Raw genomic sequence first — 16,960 nt, 5'->3', positions numbered from 1 at the left:
AATTTTCTAACAAAACTCATCTAAAGGTATACTACCTGACACTGATACTCTGAGGAATGATGGTAGGAAAATATTGAACATTTTGCATTCCATAATTAAATCCTTATGTTACTAGAAGGGTATGTAGAACTTTCTACATAGAGTAATTCACTGCCATTCATGACATACAATGGTCCCATAATACTCCAGGGTATTCTAGGCAGCATTTATTGGCATTGCATAGTGTGCTTGATATGTTCTGAGAACTAAGATGATATCACATGACACAGTACAGTTGACTGCTGCCATAACACTTTGTTTTCCATTTCATATTAGATTTGAAATTAAGTTTTGCTCATTGTGTATTCAGAAGCCTTTACTATTGCCAAATTTTTGGTGACCCCCATAGTATGTGAACCCATGTGGAGTCATAGCCACAATTCAAGAAGCAGGGAACAACAGATTTTACTCTAAATGCTTTCTCTTCGTGATGTTTAAGACACTTCAACTGAATTTCCTCTGACCATGTCTTATGATACAGAGCATCATGCTCATAATTGGTTTTCTAAATTCTTATGATTCTTCCTTATTTCAGGAAATAAACTAATGTATTTCTCTGTTGACTTGTCTAAGGATTGGCACATGCCTGAAACCATAGGGTTCTGGAGGTAGAAGAATAAAGATTAAGAGTTCAAGGCCAGCTTAAGCAATATAACAAGTTCCTGTCTTGAAAGAATCTAATCTGTATCTGAGCTGTGTACTGCTTCTTTAGCACCCACAAGATCCTGTGTTCAATTTCTAGTACTGGAAAAGTAGAAAAATCAGAATATTGAAGAAGCTAAATCAACTAACTGTCTACCAAGTAGTAATGATCATTAACTATACCTGTTGTAGAAACTGTTTTTCTAATACAGGAAATTGTTCTGGTCTTTTCACTCACAATGATGCACCATCATGTCAATCATGTCAATGGTATTACTCTACATGTTGAAGCATTCCTTCATCCTGAATGTCTGATCTTTACATTGTAATGACTTCATACTTTCACAGTCAGGTAGTAGTGTCATTCAATCTGTCCTCGGGAGTTGGCAGGCATTTGCAACAAACTGACCTCAATATGGAATCTATGTCAAAGATCTTGGTCTGGGATGATGGTCCTTATGCAAATGATCCTTGGCAACTGTGTCCTCAAAGAGGCTTTGAGTGTCTGGTTATGGCATGGGTAGATCTTTGGTGCTCTACTAAGCCCATATGTTCAAACTGGCAGTAAGAGGCCAATAGGAGAACATTGTCTGGATTCAGCAGGTTTTACTTGCTTATAAGTCACCATCTTAGACAATCTTCTGGGATGACTTAAAGAAAGCCAGAGAGAGTTTCACTGCAGTGCCTTAATATTTGTTATCAAACATGGCTGAAGGTAAGAAACCATTATTCATAATGTCTGTGTTAGTTGGCAAGGAAGTGGGAAGTGCAAGTCTTCTGCAATTATTAAAATTAACATGGAAACAAGGGAAAGTATCCAGCACACTTAGAAGGAGAAGTTTCTATCTGGGTTAGGCTACTGTCTCTGGGGTAAGTAGGAAGATAATGTGACTTCACCTTATATCCTCTCTGGAGTTTTTGAGTTTTAACTTTATTATTTCTCAGCAGTAACTGCTTCCCTGGCTTCAACTTATTCCCAGTGTGTCTCTGGAATTCCATAAGCTCTGTGTAATTTTTATGCACATATAGTCTCATAGAAGGATGCAAGTCTAGCTCCTGCCTACTTGTAACTATCTGTGACCAAAAGTCATGGCTCTTTACATTCAAATTCTTTGACTGAAAAAGAAGAATGAAAACCAGCCATGTTCCCACATGGGTTCCAGAGTTCAAAATATGATCAATGAGAGCCACCTTGGAGGACAAAATCTCAGTTAGATTGTAGAAGCTATTGTTAAAAGCTTTCCTGATGACTGCCAAGTAGAAGCTGTGCCCTCTGACCTCAGAGCCACAGAGAAACCCTGCTTTCTCTCCTGCTGTGCCTTTGTAGTTCACTAACTTGGCTCTGATGAAGCCAGAGTTATGAACCATGAGTTGCATTTTCCAGGAAGTGCAGTGTTTAATACAGTAAAACCAAACGAAGGAGGAGTGCTGGCCTCCCAGTATGACGCAGGCAAGAGTCAAAAACAGGTCTATGTGGGAAAATATATCTATGTTTTTGTCTCTTCCTTGAGTGTTAAGTAATATGAATAGAGAGGCAATCATATTCAATTTATTGGAGACTAATGTTCAGAAATTTTGACTTCATGGAGGCCTTGTGTTAAAAACAAAGCAATTTCAAAGAAATGTGGTCAAACTGCCTTCTAAAATCTCATGTTTCTATTTGTAGATTAATGCTTTCCTTATCTGCCTTAGAGACTTGTCTCATTATAGCCTACAGCAGTTAAGACAGAAACATATAACTAGTCAGTGTGGAGAGTAAAGGACAGCTGAGTGCTTAACCCAAAATGGTCATAAAAAAGTTCTCTCTGAGGGTCAAGGTCTTAGCTAGGAAGGAGGATGAGAAGAATGGAAGGGCCAGAGTATGACAAGGTATATAGTAAAAAGATTTCTCTGGAATGATATGGCCTTGCAGTCGATGAATCTACTGCAGGGGTGAAATCTTGCACAAGAGTCGGTATATCTGTACTTTACCATAGAAGAGGGAAGGTTTCATGAGGTCCATCTCTTCCTGAGTAATTATTGACAGCTAATGGTGAGTATGGAAGGGCATCGCTTTCTTTAGTCATGTAGCTACTGACTGGTTGGATATAATCCAGGAAATGACTTCACCCATGCTCACGTGAGCAACCCTAAGTAAACTCAGTAGAACATGCACATGACATAAAAATAGAAAGGGCTTCCTGCGAAGAAGGGGGAGATGGTGAAAGGAAAGACTGAAAATGACAGGAGGTAATGAGTGATGACTAAAACGCATTATGAACATGATGACACTTTCAAAGAATAAAAAAATCAAATTTAAAATGTAGAGCAACTGGGTGTAGGAGGGAATTTCAATAAAATTTTCAGTTTCAACTTTAAAAAAGTTGAAAGTTTTAAAAAGCAAAATGCCCCAATTTAAATCGACTGGCAAGCAATGGTCAATATTAATTGAAGATGGTGGTAGAGGATATAAAGTAATTAAGAACAACAAGGTAAGTTACTATAAGACTAATAATTGTTTCTGTAATTCCTAGTTTATGTCATATTTAGACATATTATTTAGGCAAATAATCAGTTCTAGGACATTATTTTTAACACATATGATCAAGGTGTCTTGGAGTTGATGCTGATTCTCACTTTTACTCACAAGATTTCATCTGGTCCATCTGAGAGGCACTTATGACATAAGCACATTTTATAATGGAGAGATCTCAGATCCCATGAAGTCTGGCATTTTCATTTAATAAAGATGGAATGCATGAGACCTGTACTCATTACTTTAATAACGTTATTTTCAAACTCCAGGGAGGCAGTGTGATACACTTTCTGCCTCAGAAACACTTTCGCTCTTTGTTTTAGGATTTAGTCATTTGTTCATCGCTAGAATAAACATATCATTAGAAAAAAAGAGAGGAATATTAAGTTCAATACCAAAAAAAAAAAAAAAAGAAAGAAAGAAAGAAAAGGAGAAACTGGGGTTAGAAATTAAACTACAATATATTATGAAAATTTAAATTATTTTACATAATTGTATCCTTATAAATGTCTACATAGGCCCAGAGAGTTTCTTGCTAGTCTGAGTGTTTTATGGTAGCAAGAGTTCTGGTTTCAGCCTATCATCCACTGCTGGGGAAATGGCTGCACTTTCCGAGTCCAAGTCTTATAAAATCACGAGAGAAAATGGACTTATTTCCAAGAGCCTCTTCTGAGTCTCCCTTGAGGAAGTTCTAGTAGCACAGGTCCATTTCGCATATACATCTACTCAGCTCCACAAAGCACAGCTGGGATGGGTTTCTTGCCTTACCAGAATGGTTGATGGCTTGCTGGAAGTTTTCATTTACAGAGACACTATAAAAGAAACAAAGCACTGTGAGCTCAACAATGTACGTAAATAGATTATTACCATGTTGCTTTTGTAATTAAACTGATGAACAAAAAAATCAGGCAGTTGAATGCAAATAACATTCCACTTTTGCACTTTTAGGTTGACATACAGCTTTTGAAGTAATGCAGCAATCCTCAAGTACTCGGTTAATATGAAAACCCATACTTCTCACACCCTGGGAACCCATGGCTGACAGCCCATTCCAGGGAGGGTGAACCAACATTATTTTCATGAAGCTTTGCAAGAGAAATGTATAAAGCACACAGACATGCAAAAAATAAAATAAAATAAAATAAAATAAAATAAAATAAAACACCACTTACAAGAATTCAGAGTCCAGCCACTGCTGGATACTTTCCTGTTTGGAATTTTCTACAAAGAAAAAGAAAGAACCAGATCTGTTAGTCAAAGCACAACCAGCTACAATGACCCACTCTATCATCTGCCACACTCAGCAGCTCTGTTTCCTACATAGGGAGTCACATGTTCATGTAAGCATATTCATTTTCCCCCTGGAGGCACAACCTCCTGTTTTCCATAATCAGCCTCTTCCAAGAATGGATGTAAACTTGCCAAAAGCCTATAACTTAAGGAAAAAAGGAACAAAACGTAAAGGACTAGCAAAATGAATCAACGGAGGTGAGAGGTGGTAAAGTGGCTGTGAAATTGCCTAGCGTGAATACAGTGAATAGAAAAGTGTATGAGACTATTGTTTCTCTCTTGTTGGCCCTAAATCACCACGGAACCTCTCCTTATTAAATCCCAACATTTACCTAAGGCAGCTAGCCAGCAATGTTTATTTGCAAGGAGTTCTCTGCCAGGTTAGAAACTAGATTTGCATTCATTCCAGGGACAAATTGTCATAGAGTCCCAGGATCTCCAAAGCCAACCTGTGTTTAAAAGGCTCCAGCCTTTTAAGGTGGCTTGAAAAACAGAAAATGGAAAGGGAAAGGAGATGAACAGTACTGGTTCTGAGAGACATTTGCTTTAGTTCTTGTTAACGACTACCTCATATCCTGAGCTCAGTCTGACTTTATCCATGAAATACTTGAATAATTCTCCTCATAGACTATTGGGTAAAGCCAACCAGCCAGTAAACCTGGGAGATGCGGAGTGGTCTTCATTTGTGGTGCTATGCATGCACAGAATGGGAACGTTTTCTTCTTTATTACTTTTTATGTTAGTCAAATGATCGCCAGTGCCTCATGCAAGATGCCCAAGAAACTTTAAATAAAATGGAGTTCTGACACAAGGTTCACTAGGAGCTGGGAAGATGGCTTGTGGTTCAAGTGCTTGTTGTACTAACATAAGGAACTGCATTTGGATCCCCAGCACTCACAAAAGAACAGGGTGTGGTTGCACTAGTAGGACCCAGATTACTTATTCTAATTGGAGGTCAGTCTAGCTGAATTGCACAACTCCAGGTTCAGTGAAATTACTTCTCTATCTGTCTCTCTTACATACATGTATACAAAGAAGAGGAAGAAGAAAAAGAAAAAGAAAAAGAGGAAGAGGAAAAGGAAGAGGAGGCAGAGGAAGAGAGGATGGGGAGAAGGAGGACCAGAGGTTGGTGGGGGGAAAGGAGGAAGAGACAGAGGAGGAAAGGAAAGAGGAAGAAAAAGGGAGGAGGAAGCAGAGGAGAGGAAGAGAAAAAGGAGGAGGAGGAGGAAGAGGAAGAGGAGGAGGAGGAAGAGGAGGAGGAGAAGAGAAGGAAGGAGAAGCTTTTTTAATTGTGCCTGAATGTAACTTCAGAGTCCTGGAATTTAGGATGAGGGTATTGGAATGGAAAGGAAGCAGTGTTTATTGCTTAGTTGGTCTATTTGTGCCGAAGTCAGAATGTCCATTTTATAGACTTGCCAGGAATTGTGCCAGGAACACTTGTTTCTTCAATATGAAGTTCAAGTCTTTAGAATTAACTTGCTCCCACGCAGAAGCCTCACATCCCTCATTGCCCACAGCGGAGCACTTCCTAGATTTCTAGAAGGACCCTTACCTTGCACAAACATAGTGACCATTGGGTTTTCTTCTTCAGAATCAGGAAGCAGATGCCCATCCAGAGGTGCCCATGCCCTCTTGGTATGTCTTAAGATATCTCTCTTTCTCTTCTCCAGGCTGGCTCTGGGGATGTCAGATCCTTGTAATTTCTCCATTATCATGAGAGTGATTCCACAACCTTACTGAAACCACACAGGCAGACAAACCAGGCACAATGAGTTCAGAACTGGGCTTTGTCCCAGTGACAGGGAGGATTCTTAGAAACAACTGAGCCACCTAGAGTCACTGTCTTACTGAGAAAGACTCCCCTACTCAAGCAGAATCCCTGCTGATTTGGGCAGAAGTATTTCCTTACTATGGCCAGACATACCAAGGGAGTAACTTAGCATTGCCAGACACAAGCCCACATCCACACTGACGGTTTCAGTCGTGTGTACTGACATGTGGCTAGAGAACAGAGAAATTGAATTTTGACACGATCCTTACTTTTGCCATGCTAGTCTGAACTTTGAGCACATAACAGGTATTTTAAAAAACAAGTAAAAATTAAGATAGTGAAGTTCAGGTTCAAAAACCACTCTTTCTGCTTAAATTATTGTCTTAAATTGTTTCCGTCAGTATTGATTCAGTCTTTAAATTCATAGGCATGACTGAAGAGACAGAAAGACTCCAGCAGCATTCATACCATCCTTGTATTGGTGCGTAATCGCAAGTCACATTACATATAAACTGTCATTTGCAACATGTGTCTGCGAAAGGCAAACCATTCTGACTGACTGCAAATATCTGATTATTCTCTCTTAGTTTTAGGCACACATCCCAGATGTGATTGTCAGTAACACTTCCCTTACATGCTTTATACATTAAAATGGTACCATTTGTGTAAATTTAGAACTAATACTTAAGGTGACTATTAATTTTACATTCTAAATGCTAAAACCAAGGAGTTCCTTGGTTTTATTTCAAATAGTTAAATATAAGGCCCAAAAGATGGACATTTTATTCAAGAATATTAACCTTTGAGTATCCTCTTCAGCAAATTTTAAAAAATGACAATAAGTCAAGGCACAAGTAATAGAAATCAGTTTATATTTCATACTCAATGCAGTTGTATACTAGAATTCATAACACTAGAAAACGTAATGCCTATGTTTTGCATTAAAAGTGTAGTCATTTAATTGTGCAAAGGTTTTGACACTGTCATATTTAAAGAAAAGGTTGTCTTGCATCTTGTAGGTGTGAATGAAAAATCAGAGGCAATTTTTAACAAGGCAAAATTTCACAAGAAACAAAATTCAAAACTCTGCACAAGGATATCCTGAAATGTGACACTCATTAAAGAAACAGAAAGCTTTAACAACAGAACAACAAGGTTCCTCAAATTATATGATAGTTTTCTTGGTCTGAGCTGAAGATTTTGCTTAGAGAGACAAGAATTACCAAGTCGCTGATTATGTTCTGAGTGGGAATGTCACATGCCATCAAGCCACTGCTCTGTGCAAATCACTGGAAGAATTGTTTCATTTTAGATAGAAAGATCATTTTAGTTCTATTTCCAAGTTTCTACTCTATAACAGTAGATTCTACCCCAGTCTCCAGTTTTACTCAACTATTGAAAACTTTTTCTCTGCCACATTGATTGTACTTTCTACAGATTATAAAAAAATCTGCCCCCCAAAGTGGAAATTGTGCTAGAAGCAGGTGTCAGAGAACTATTGGTAAAGGAAGTCTCTTGTTCACTTTGCCTTAGTGGGTACCTTCCAGTTAGCAAATAAGTTTGCTTCTGGATATAAGTCCCTGATGCTTGAATGGCCATCTTTGACATCTATTTACTGGACCTTCAAAGCACCTCTTTAGACAAGGACATAAACTAATTGAATGGTAGCTTTGAATTGTCCCATGGTAGCCAGGCAGAAATTGGGCTGCATGAACCCTGATATCTTCTTCCTGGAACCCCTTTGTTTCCAGGACAATTTGAAAACTAATTCTGGCCAGTTTCACCTGACCCTAGGAGAAAGCTTACATCTTGATTATGTTGTCACCAAAACCTGAAATGTCCAGTCGTTTCTCACCCAAATCCTATTTTGAAGGCCATGTGTGTGTGTGAAGAGACTCACTTCTGTGGATAGTTTATATCATGTTTCATTTTAAAAATGCAAAGCTATAGGTACCAAATCTTTACTTTGTTCAAGAAGCTACTATGTTGAACAACATCAACCCAACCGTTCCTATCTCTTAGTCCTGTAGCAGAGTCAGGAAATGTAAAGTTCCAATGCAGTGATGATATTACAGTGCCAAGAGTGTGGTATTGCCATCAGAGCCCAATTCTCCAATCAAAACAAACATGGAATATCCAAACACACCAGAAAAGCAAGATCTAGTTTCAAAATCATTTTTGATCATGATGCTGGAGGACTTCAAGAAAGACGTGAAGAACTCCCTTAGAGAACAAGTAGAAGCCTACAGAGAGGAATCGCAAAAATGCCTGAAAGAATTCCAGGAAAACATAAATAAACAAGCAGAAGCCCATAGAGAGGAGACACAAAAATCCCTGAAAGAATTCCAGGAAAACACAATCAAACAGTTGAAAGAATTGAGGATGGAAATAGAAGCAATCAAGAAAGAACACAGGGAAACAACCCTGGATATAGAAAACCAAAAGAAGAGAAAAGGAGCTGTAGATACAAGCTTCACCAACAGAATACAGGAGATGGAAGAGAGAATCTCAGGAGCAGAAGATTCCATAGAGATCATTGACTCAACTGTCAAGGATAATGTAAAGCAGAAAAAGCTACTGGTCCAAAACATACAGGAAATCCAGGACTCAATGAGAAGATCAAACCTAAGGATAATAGGTATAGAAGAGAGTGAAGACTCCCAGCTCAAAGGACCAGTAAATATCTTCAACAAAATCATAGAAGAAAACTTCCCTAACCTAAAAAAAGAGATACCCATAGACATACAAGAAGCCTACAGAACTCCAAATAGATTGGACCAGAAAAGAAACACCTCCCGTCACATAATTGTCAAAACACCAAACGCACAAAATAAAGAAAGAATATTAAAAGCAGTAAGGGAAAAAGGTCAAGTAACATATAAAGGCAGACCTATCAGAATCACACCAGACTTCTCGCCAGAAACTATGAAAGCCAGAAGATCCTGGACTGATGTCATACAGACCCTAAGAGAACACAAATGCCAGCCCAGGTTACTGTATCCAGCAAAACTCTCAATTAACATTGATGGAGAAACCTAGATATTCCATGACAAAACCAAATTTACACAATATCTTTCTACAAATCCAGCACTACAAAGGATAATAAATGGTAAAGCCCAACATAAGGAGGCAAGCTATACCCTAGAAGAAGCAAGAAACTAATCGTCTTGGCAACAAAACAAAGAGAATGAAAGCACACAAACATAACCTTACATCCAAATATGAATATAACGGGAAGCAATAATCACTATTCCTTAATATCTCTCAATATCAATGGCCTCAACTCCCCAATAAAAAGACATAGATTAACAAACTAGATACGCAACGAGGACCCTACATTTTGCTGCCTACAGGAAACACACCTCAGAGAAAAAGACAGACACTACCTCAGAGTGAAAGGCTGGAAAACAACTTTCCAAGCAAATGGTCAGAAGAAGCAAGCTGGAGTAGCCATTCTAATATCAAATAAAATCAGTTTTCAACTAAAATTCATCAAAAAAGATAAGGAAGAACACTTCATATTTATCAAAGGAAAAATCCACCAAGATGAACTCTCAATCCTAAATATCTATGCCCCAAATACAAGGGCACCTACATACGTAAAAGAAACCTTACTAAAGCTCAAAACACACATTGCACCTCACACAATAATAGTGGGAGATTTCAACACCCCACTCTCATCAATGGACAGATCATGGAAACAGAAATTAAACAGTGATGTCGACAGACTAAGAGAAGTCATGAGCCAAATGGACTTAACAGATATTTATAGAACATTCTATCCTAAAGCAAAAGGATATACCTTCTTCTCAGCTCCTCATGGTACTTTCTCCAAAATTGACCATATAATTGGTCAAAAAACGGACCTCAACAGGTACAGAAAGATAGAAATAATCCCATGCGTGCTATCAGACCACCACGGCCTAAAACTGGTCTTCAATAACAATAAGGGAAGAATGCCCACATATACGTGGAAATTGAACAATGCTCTACTCAATGATAACCTGGTCAAGGAAGAAATAAAGAAAGAAATTAAAAACTTTTTAGAATTTAATGAAAATGAAGGTACAACATACCCAAACTTATGGGACACAATGAAAGCTGTGCTAAGAGGAAAACTCATAGCGCTGAGTGCCTGCAGAAAGAAACAGGAAAGAGCATATGTCAGAAGCTTGACAGCACACCTAAAAGCTCTAGAACAAAAAGAAGCAAATACACCCAGGAGGAGTAGAAGGCAGGAAATAATCAAACTCAGAGCTGAAATCAACCAAGTAGAAACAAAAAGGACCATAGAAAGAATCAACAGAACCAAAAGCTGGTTCTTTGAGAAAATCAACAAGATAGATAAACCCTTAGCCAGACTAACGAGAGGACACAGAGAGTGCGTCCAAATTAACAAAATCATAAATGAAAAGGGAGACATAACTACAGATTCAGAGGAAATTCAAAAAATCATCAGATCTTACTATAAAACCTATATTCAACAAAACTAGAAAATCTTCAGGAAATGGACAATTTCCTAGACAGATACCAGGTATCGAAGTTAAATCAGGAACAGATAAACCAGTTAAACAACCCCATAACTCCTAAGGAAATAGAAGCAGTCATTAAAGCTCTCCCAACCAAAAAGAGCCCAGGTCCAGACGGGTTTAGTGCAGAATTCTATCAAACCTTCATAGAAGACCTCATACCAATATTATCCAAACTATTCCACAAGATTGAAACAGATGCAGCACTACCGAATTCCTTCTACGAAGCCACAATTACTCTTATACCTAAACCACACAAAGACACAACAAAGAAAGAGAACTTCAGACCAATTTCCCTTATGAATATCGACGCAAAAATACTCAATAAAATTCTGGCAAACCGAATTCAAGAGCACATCAAAACAATCATCCACCATGATCAAGTAGGCTTCATCCCAGGCATGCAGGGATGGTTTAATATACGGAAAACCATCAACGTGATCCATTATATAAACAAACTGAAAGAACAGAACCACATGATCATTTCATTAGATGCTGAGAAAGCATTTGACAAAATTCAACACCCCTTCATGATAAAAGTCCTGGAAACAATAGGAATTCAAGGCCCATACCTAAACATAGTAAAAGCCATATACAGCAAACCAGTTGCTAACATTAAACTAAATGGAGAGAAACTTGAAGCAATCCCACTAAAATCAGGGACTAGACAAGGCTGCCCACTCTCTCCCTACTTATTCAATATAGTTCTTGAAGTTCTAGCCATAGCAATCAGAAAACAAAAGGAGATCAAGGGGATACAGATCGGAAAAGAAGAGGTCAAAATATCACTATTTGCAGATGACATGATAGTATATTTAAGTGATCCCAAAAGTTCCACCAGAGAACTACTAAAGCTGATAAACAACTTCAGCAAAGTGGCTGGGTATAAAATTAACTCAAATAAATCAGTTGCCTTCCTCTATACAAAAGAGAAACAAGCCGAGAAAGAAATTAGGGAAACGACACCCTTCATAATAGACCCAAATAATATAAAGTACCTCGGTGTGACTTTAACCAAGCAAGTAAAAGATCTGTACAATAAGAACTTCAAGACACTGAGGAAAGAAATTGAAGAAGACCTCAGAAGATGGAAAGATCTCCCATGCTCATGGATTGGCAGGATTAATATAGTAAAAATGGCCATTTTACCAAAAGCAATCTACAGATTCAATGCAATCCCCATCAAAATACCAATCCAATTCTTCAAAGAATTAGACAGAACAATTTGCAAATTCATCTGGAATAACAAAAAACCCAGGATAGCTAAAGCTATCCTCAACAATAAAAGGACGTCGGGGGAATCACTATCCCTGAACTCAAGCAGTATTACAGAGCAATAGTGATAAAAACTGCATGGTATTGGTACAGAGACAGACAGATAGACCAATGGAATAAAATTGAAGACCCAGAAATGAACCCACACACCTATGGTCACTTGATTTTTGACAAAGGAGCCAAAACCATCCAATGGAAAAAAGATAGCATTTTCAGCAAATGGTGCTGGTTCAACTGGAGGTCAACATGTAGAAGAATGCAGATCGATCCATCCTTATCACCCTGTACAAAGCTTAAGTCCAAGTGGATCAAGGACCTCCACATCAAACCAGACACACTCAAACTAATAGAAGAAAAACTAGGGAAGCATCTGGAACACATGGGCAATGGAAAAAATTTCCTGAACAAAACACCAATGGCTTACGCTCTAAGATCAAGAATCGACAAATGGGATCTCATAAAACTGCAAAGCTTCTGTAAGGCAAAGGACACTGTGGTTAGGACAAAACGGCAACCAACAGATTGGGAAAAGATCTTTACCAATCCTACAACAGATAGAGGCCTTATATCCAAAATATACAAAGAACTCAAGAAGTTAGACCGCAGGGAGACAAATAACCCTATTAAAAAATGGGGTTCAGAGCTAAACAAACAATTCACAGCTGAGGAATGCTGAATGGCTGAGAAACACCTAAAGAAATGTTCAACATCTTTAGTCATAAGGGAAATGCAAATCAAAACAACCCTGAGATTTCACCTCACACCAGTGAGAATGGCTAAGATCAAAAACTCAGGTGACAGCAGATGCTGGCGAGGATGTGGAGAAAGAGGAACACTCCTCCATTTTTGGTGGGATTGCAGACTGGTAAAACCATTCTGGAAATCAGTCTGGAGGTTCCTCAGAAAATTGGACATTGAACTGCCTGAGGATCCAGCTATACCTCTCTTGGGCATATACCCAAAAGATTCCGCAACATACAAAAGAGACACGTGCTCCACTATGTTCATCGCAGCCTTATTTATAATAGCCAGAAAATGGAAAGAACCCAGATGCCCTTCAACAGAGGAATGGATTCAGAAAATGTGGTACATCTACACAATGGAATATTACTCAGCTATCAAAAACAACGACTTTATGAAATTCGTAGGCAAATGGTTGGAACTGGAAAATATCATCCTGAGTGAGCTAACCAATTCACAGAAAGACATACATGGTATGTACTCATTGATAAGTGGCTATTAGCCCAAATGCTTGAATTACCCTAGATCCCTAGAACAAACGAAACTCAAGACGGATGATCAAAATGTGAATGCTTCACTCCTTCTTTAAATGAGGAAAAAAATACCCTTGGCAGGGAAGGGAGAGGCAAAGATTAAAACAGAGACTGAAGGAACACCCATTCAGAGCCTGCCCCACATATGACCCATACATATACAGCCACCCAATTAGAGAAGATGGACGAAGCAAAGAAGTGCAGGCCTACAGGAACCGGATGTAGATCGCTCCTGAGAGACACAGCCAGAATACAGCAAATACAGAGGCGAATGCCAGCAGCAAACCACTGAACTGAGAATAGGCCCCTGTTGAAGGAATCAGAGAAAAAACTGGAAGAGCTTGAAGGGGCTGGAGACCCCAAAAGTACAACAATGCCAAGCAACCAGAGCTTCCAGGGACTAAGCCACTACCCAAAGACTATACATGGACTGACCCTGGACTCTGACCCCATAGGTAGCAATGAATATCCTAGTAAGAGCACCAGTGGAAGGGGAAGCCCTGGGTCCTGCTAAGACTGAACCCCCAGTGAACTAGACTATGGGGGGAGGGCGGCAATGGGGGGAGGGTTGGGAGGGGAACACCCATAAGGAAAGGGAGGGGGGAGGGGGATGTTTTCCCGGAAACCGGGAAAGGGAATAATACTCGAAATGTATATAAGAAATACTCAAGTTAATAAAAAAAAAAGAGTGTGGTATTGCACATCAGATTCCAGAGCAGTCCATGGACCAGGCCAAATGATCATGGGAAAGGAAATTCCAGGTAGTTTGGGCAGTGATTCTTTGGCTGTCTTGTTTGCTTAGTTTTTCTATTGAATTATTTCTTTATTTTTCATGTGGGCACAAGCCATGGAGACAAAACAGAGTTCAGAGGTCTATTCTCTCCTTCCATGACCTGAGCTCTGAGGATTGAATTCAGGTCATCAGGTTTGTAGCAGTTTGACTTTACCCAGTGAATGACCCATTTCAGCCAATCCCATTCTTGGTTCTTTTGTGGTTAAAATAGCAAATTTGACAGGTCAGATGCCCTGACTCTCAGCTCTGTTGCATTCTGAACTTCGAAGAAATTGTCAAACTTATTACATACTGCATTACTTCACTCTTGGAGTAGTTGTGAAATAACTACTTCATATGAAAGAATTAATGGGAAATCTATTCAAAACAACCACGGATTATATTTTCCAGCTCCTCCTTCTCTTTTCTGTTTTTTTCTTCTTCTCATCATTATCCTGTCAAGAATTGCCAAGTGAAAGAAATAAATCACCAATTGTTTTAGTTTTGGTACTTTTCTGCCTAATTTTATGTCAACCTGATACAAGCTAGAGTCATATGGGAAGTGGAAACTTCAACTGAGAAAAAGTTCCCATCAAATTGATCTATGGAAAAGCCTATGAGACATTATTGGATTCTCTCTCTCTCTCTTTTTTTTTTTTTTGGTTCTTTTTTTCGGAGCTGGGGACTGAACCCAGGGCCTTGTGCTTCCTAGGTAAGAGCTCTACCACTGAGCTAAATCCCCAGCCCCTCTCTCTCTTTTTTTAATTGGATATTTTCTTTATGTACATTTCAAATGTTATTCTCTTTCCCAGTTTCCCCTGTGTTAACCCCTATCCCACTCCCCTCCCCTGCTTCTATGCAGTTGCTCCCCCACCCATTTACCCACCAACTCCATCCCACCTTCCCACCCTAGCATTTCCCTACACTGGGGCATCAACCCTTCACAGGACCAAGGGTCTCTCCTCCTATTGATGCCCGACAAGGCCATCCTCTGCTACATATGTAGCTGGAGCCATGGGTTGATCCATGTATACTATTTGGTTGGTGCTTTAGGCCCTGGGAGCTCTGGGTGTCTGGTTGATTGATATTGTTGTACTTCCTATGGGATTGCAAACCTCTTCAGCTCCTTTCGTCCTTTCTCTAACTCTCCATTGAGGACCCCATTCTCAGTCCAATGGTTGGCTGAGAGCACTGCCTCTCTATTTGTCAGGTTCTGGCAGAACCTCTCAGGAGACAGTTGACAGACAACTCCTGTCAGCATGCACTTCTTGACATCTACAATAGTGTCGGGGTTTGGTGACTGTATATGGGATGGATCTCCAGGTGGGGCAGTCTCTGGATGGCCCTTGTTCAGTCTCTGTTCCACACTTAGTCCCCATATTTCTTCCTGTGAGAGCATCCATATTTTGGTCTTCCTTCTTCTTGATCTTCATGTAGTTTGTGAATTGTATCTTGGGATTTCCAAGCTTTTGGGTTAATATCCACTTATCAGTAAGTGCATATCATGTGTGTTCTTTTGTGACTGGGTTACCTCACTCAGAATGATATTTTCTAGTTCCAACCATTTGCCTAAGAATTTCATGAAGTCATTGTTTTTAATAGCTGAGAGTAGTATTCCATTGTGTAGATGTACGACATTTTCTGTATCCATTCCTCTGTTGAAGGACATCTGGGTTCTTTCCAGCTTCTGGCTATTATAAATAAGGCTGCTATGAACATAGTAGAGCATGTGTCCTTGCTATATGTTGGAGCATCTTTTGGGTATATGCCCAGGAGTGGTATAGCTGGGTTCTCAGACAGTACTATGTCCATTTTTCTGAAGAACCACCAGACTGATTTCCACAGTGGTTGTACCAGCTTGCAATCCCACCAACAATAAAGGAGTGTTTTTCTTTCTCCACATCCTTGCCAGAAAATAATCTTTCAACAAACCCAAAGGAAGATAGCCACACAAACATAATTCCACCTCTTACAACAAAAAATAACAGGAAGCAACAATCTCTTTTCCTTAATATCTCAACATCAATGGACTCAATCCCCCAATAAAAAGACATAGACTAACAGACTGGATACATGAACAGGACCCAACATTTTATTGCATATGGGAAATGCACTTCAGTGACAAAGACAGACATTACCTCAGAGTAAAAGGCTAGAAAAATTTTTTTCCAAGAAAATGGTCTGGCATAGCTATTCTAGTATCAAATAAAACTGACTTTCAATAAAAAGTTTTCAAAGAAGGTAAGGAAGGACACTTCACACTTGTCAACAAAAAAATCTACCAAGATGAACACTCAATTCTGAACATGTATGCTCCAAATGCAAAGGCACCCACATTCATAAAAGAAACTTTACTAAAGCTCAAGGCACACATTGTTTTTAAATTAGTGATTGATGTGGGAGGGCCCAGCCCATTATGGAAAGTGCCATCCCTGTGGTGGTGGTCCTGGTTTCTATAAGAATGGGGGCTGAGCAAACCATGATGAACAAGCCAATAAGCAGCACTCCTCCACGGCCTCTACATTAACCCTTGTCTCCAGGTTCCTGCTGTATTTAATTTCCTGTTCTGCTTTCCTGTCATAGTGAACCATGATATGGAAGTTGAAGCAAAATAAACCCTTCTTCCTCCAAGCTTCTTTTGGTTACATTGTTTTATTACAACAATAGAAATCCTCACTAATACAATTTCCATTACCGTGATAAAATATCAAGTTAGGGAAAAAGAGACTTTATTTTATTTTACATTTCTAGGATCTAGTCCATAATTGAGGGGAAGTTTGTCTAAGAACTTAATCCATAGTCAAGATCAGGGAGAAGCAATGGGTAGATGCCGCTTGCTTACATCCAGGTTTC

At 39.2% G+C, this 16,960-nt stretch overlaps 1 protein-coding gene across 3 annotated transcripts in view; it reads right to left on the bottom strand.

Annotated features, from left to right (window-relative positions):
• The window catches only part of Itprid1 (ITPR interacting domain containing 1), a 160,354-nt gene that overhangs the window by 108,261 nt on the left and 35,133 nt on the right, over positions 1-16,960 (bottom strand). For 2 of the 3 annotated variants that reach the window (XM_008762911.4, XM_017592798.3), the window contains exons 2-4: positions 6,039-6,222; positions 4,369-4,417; positions 3,965-4,008 (exon numbers count right to left, since the gene is read on the bottom strand). In XM_008762911.4, the coding sequence (XP_008761133.1) occupies positions 3,965-4,008; positions 4,369-4,417; positions 6,039-6,201 (256 nt within the window). In that variant the 5' untranslated portion in view covers positions 6,202-6,222. Of the gene's footprint in view, positions 1-3,964; positions 4,009-4,368; positions 4,418-6,038; positions 6,223-16,960 lie in introns of those variants that run through there. The other variant, NM_001191973.1, reaches the window with a different exon arrangement.

Source organism: Rattus norvegicus, chromosome 4 (assembly GCF_036323735.1).
Source record: "Rattus norvegicus strain BN/NHsdMcwi chromosome 4, GRCr8, whole genome shotgun sequence".
Classification (NCBI taxonomy): domain Eukaryota; kingdom Metazoa; phylum Chordata; class Mammalia; order Rodentia; family Muridae; genus Rattus; species Rattus norvegicus.
Note: the sequence above shows the minus strand (reverse complement) of the source record. Positions and strands in the feature narration are given on the sequence as shown.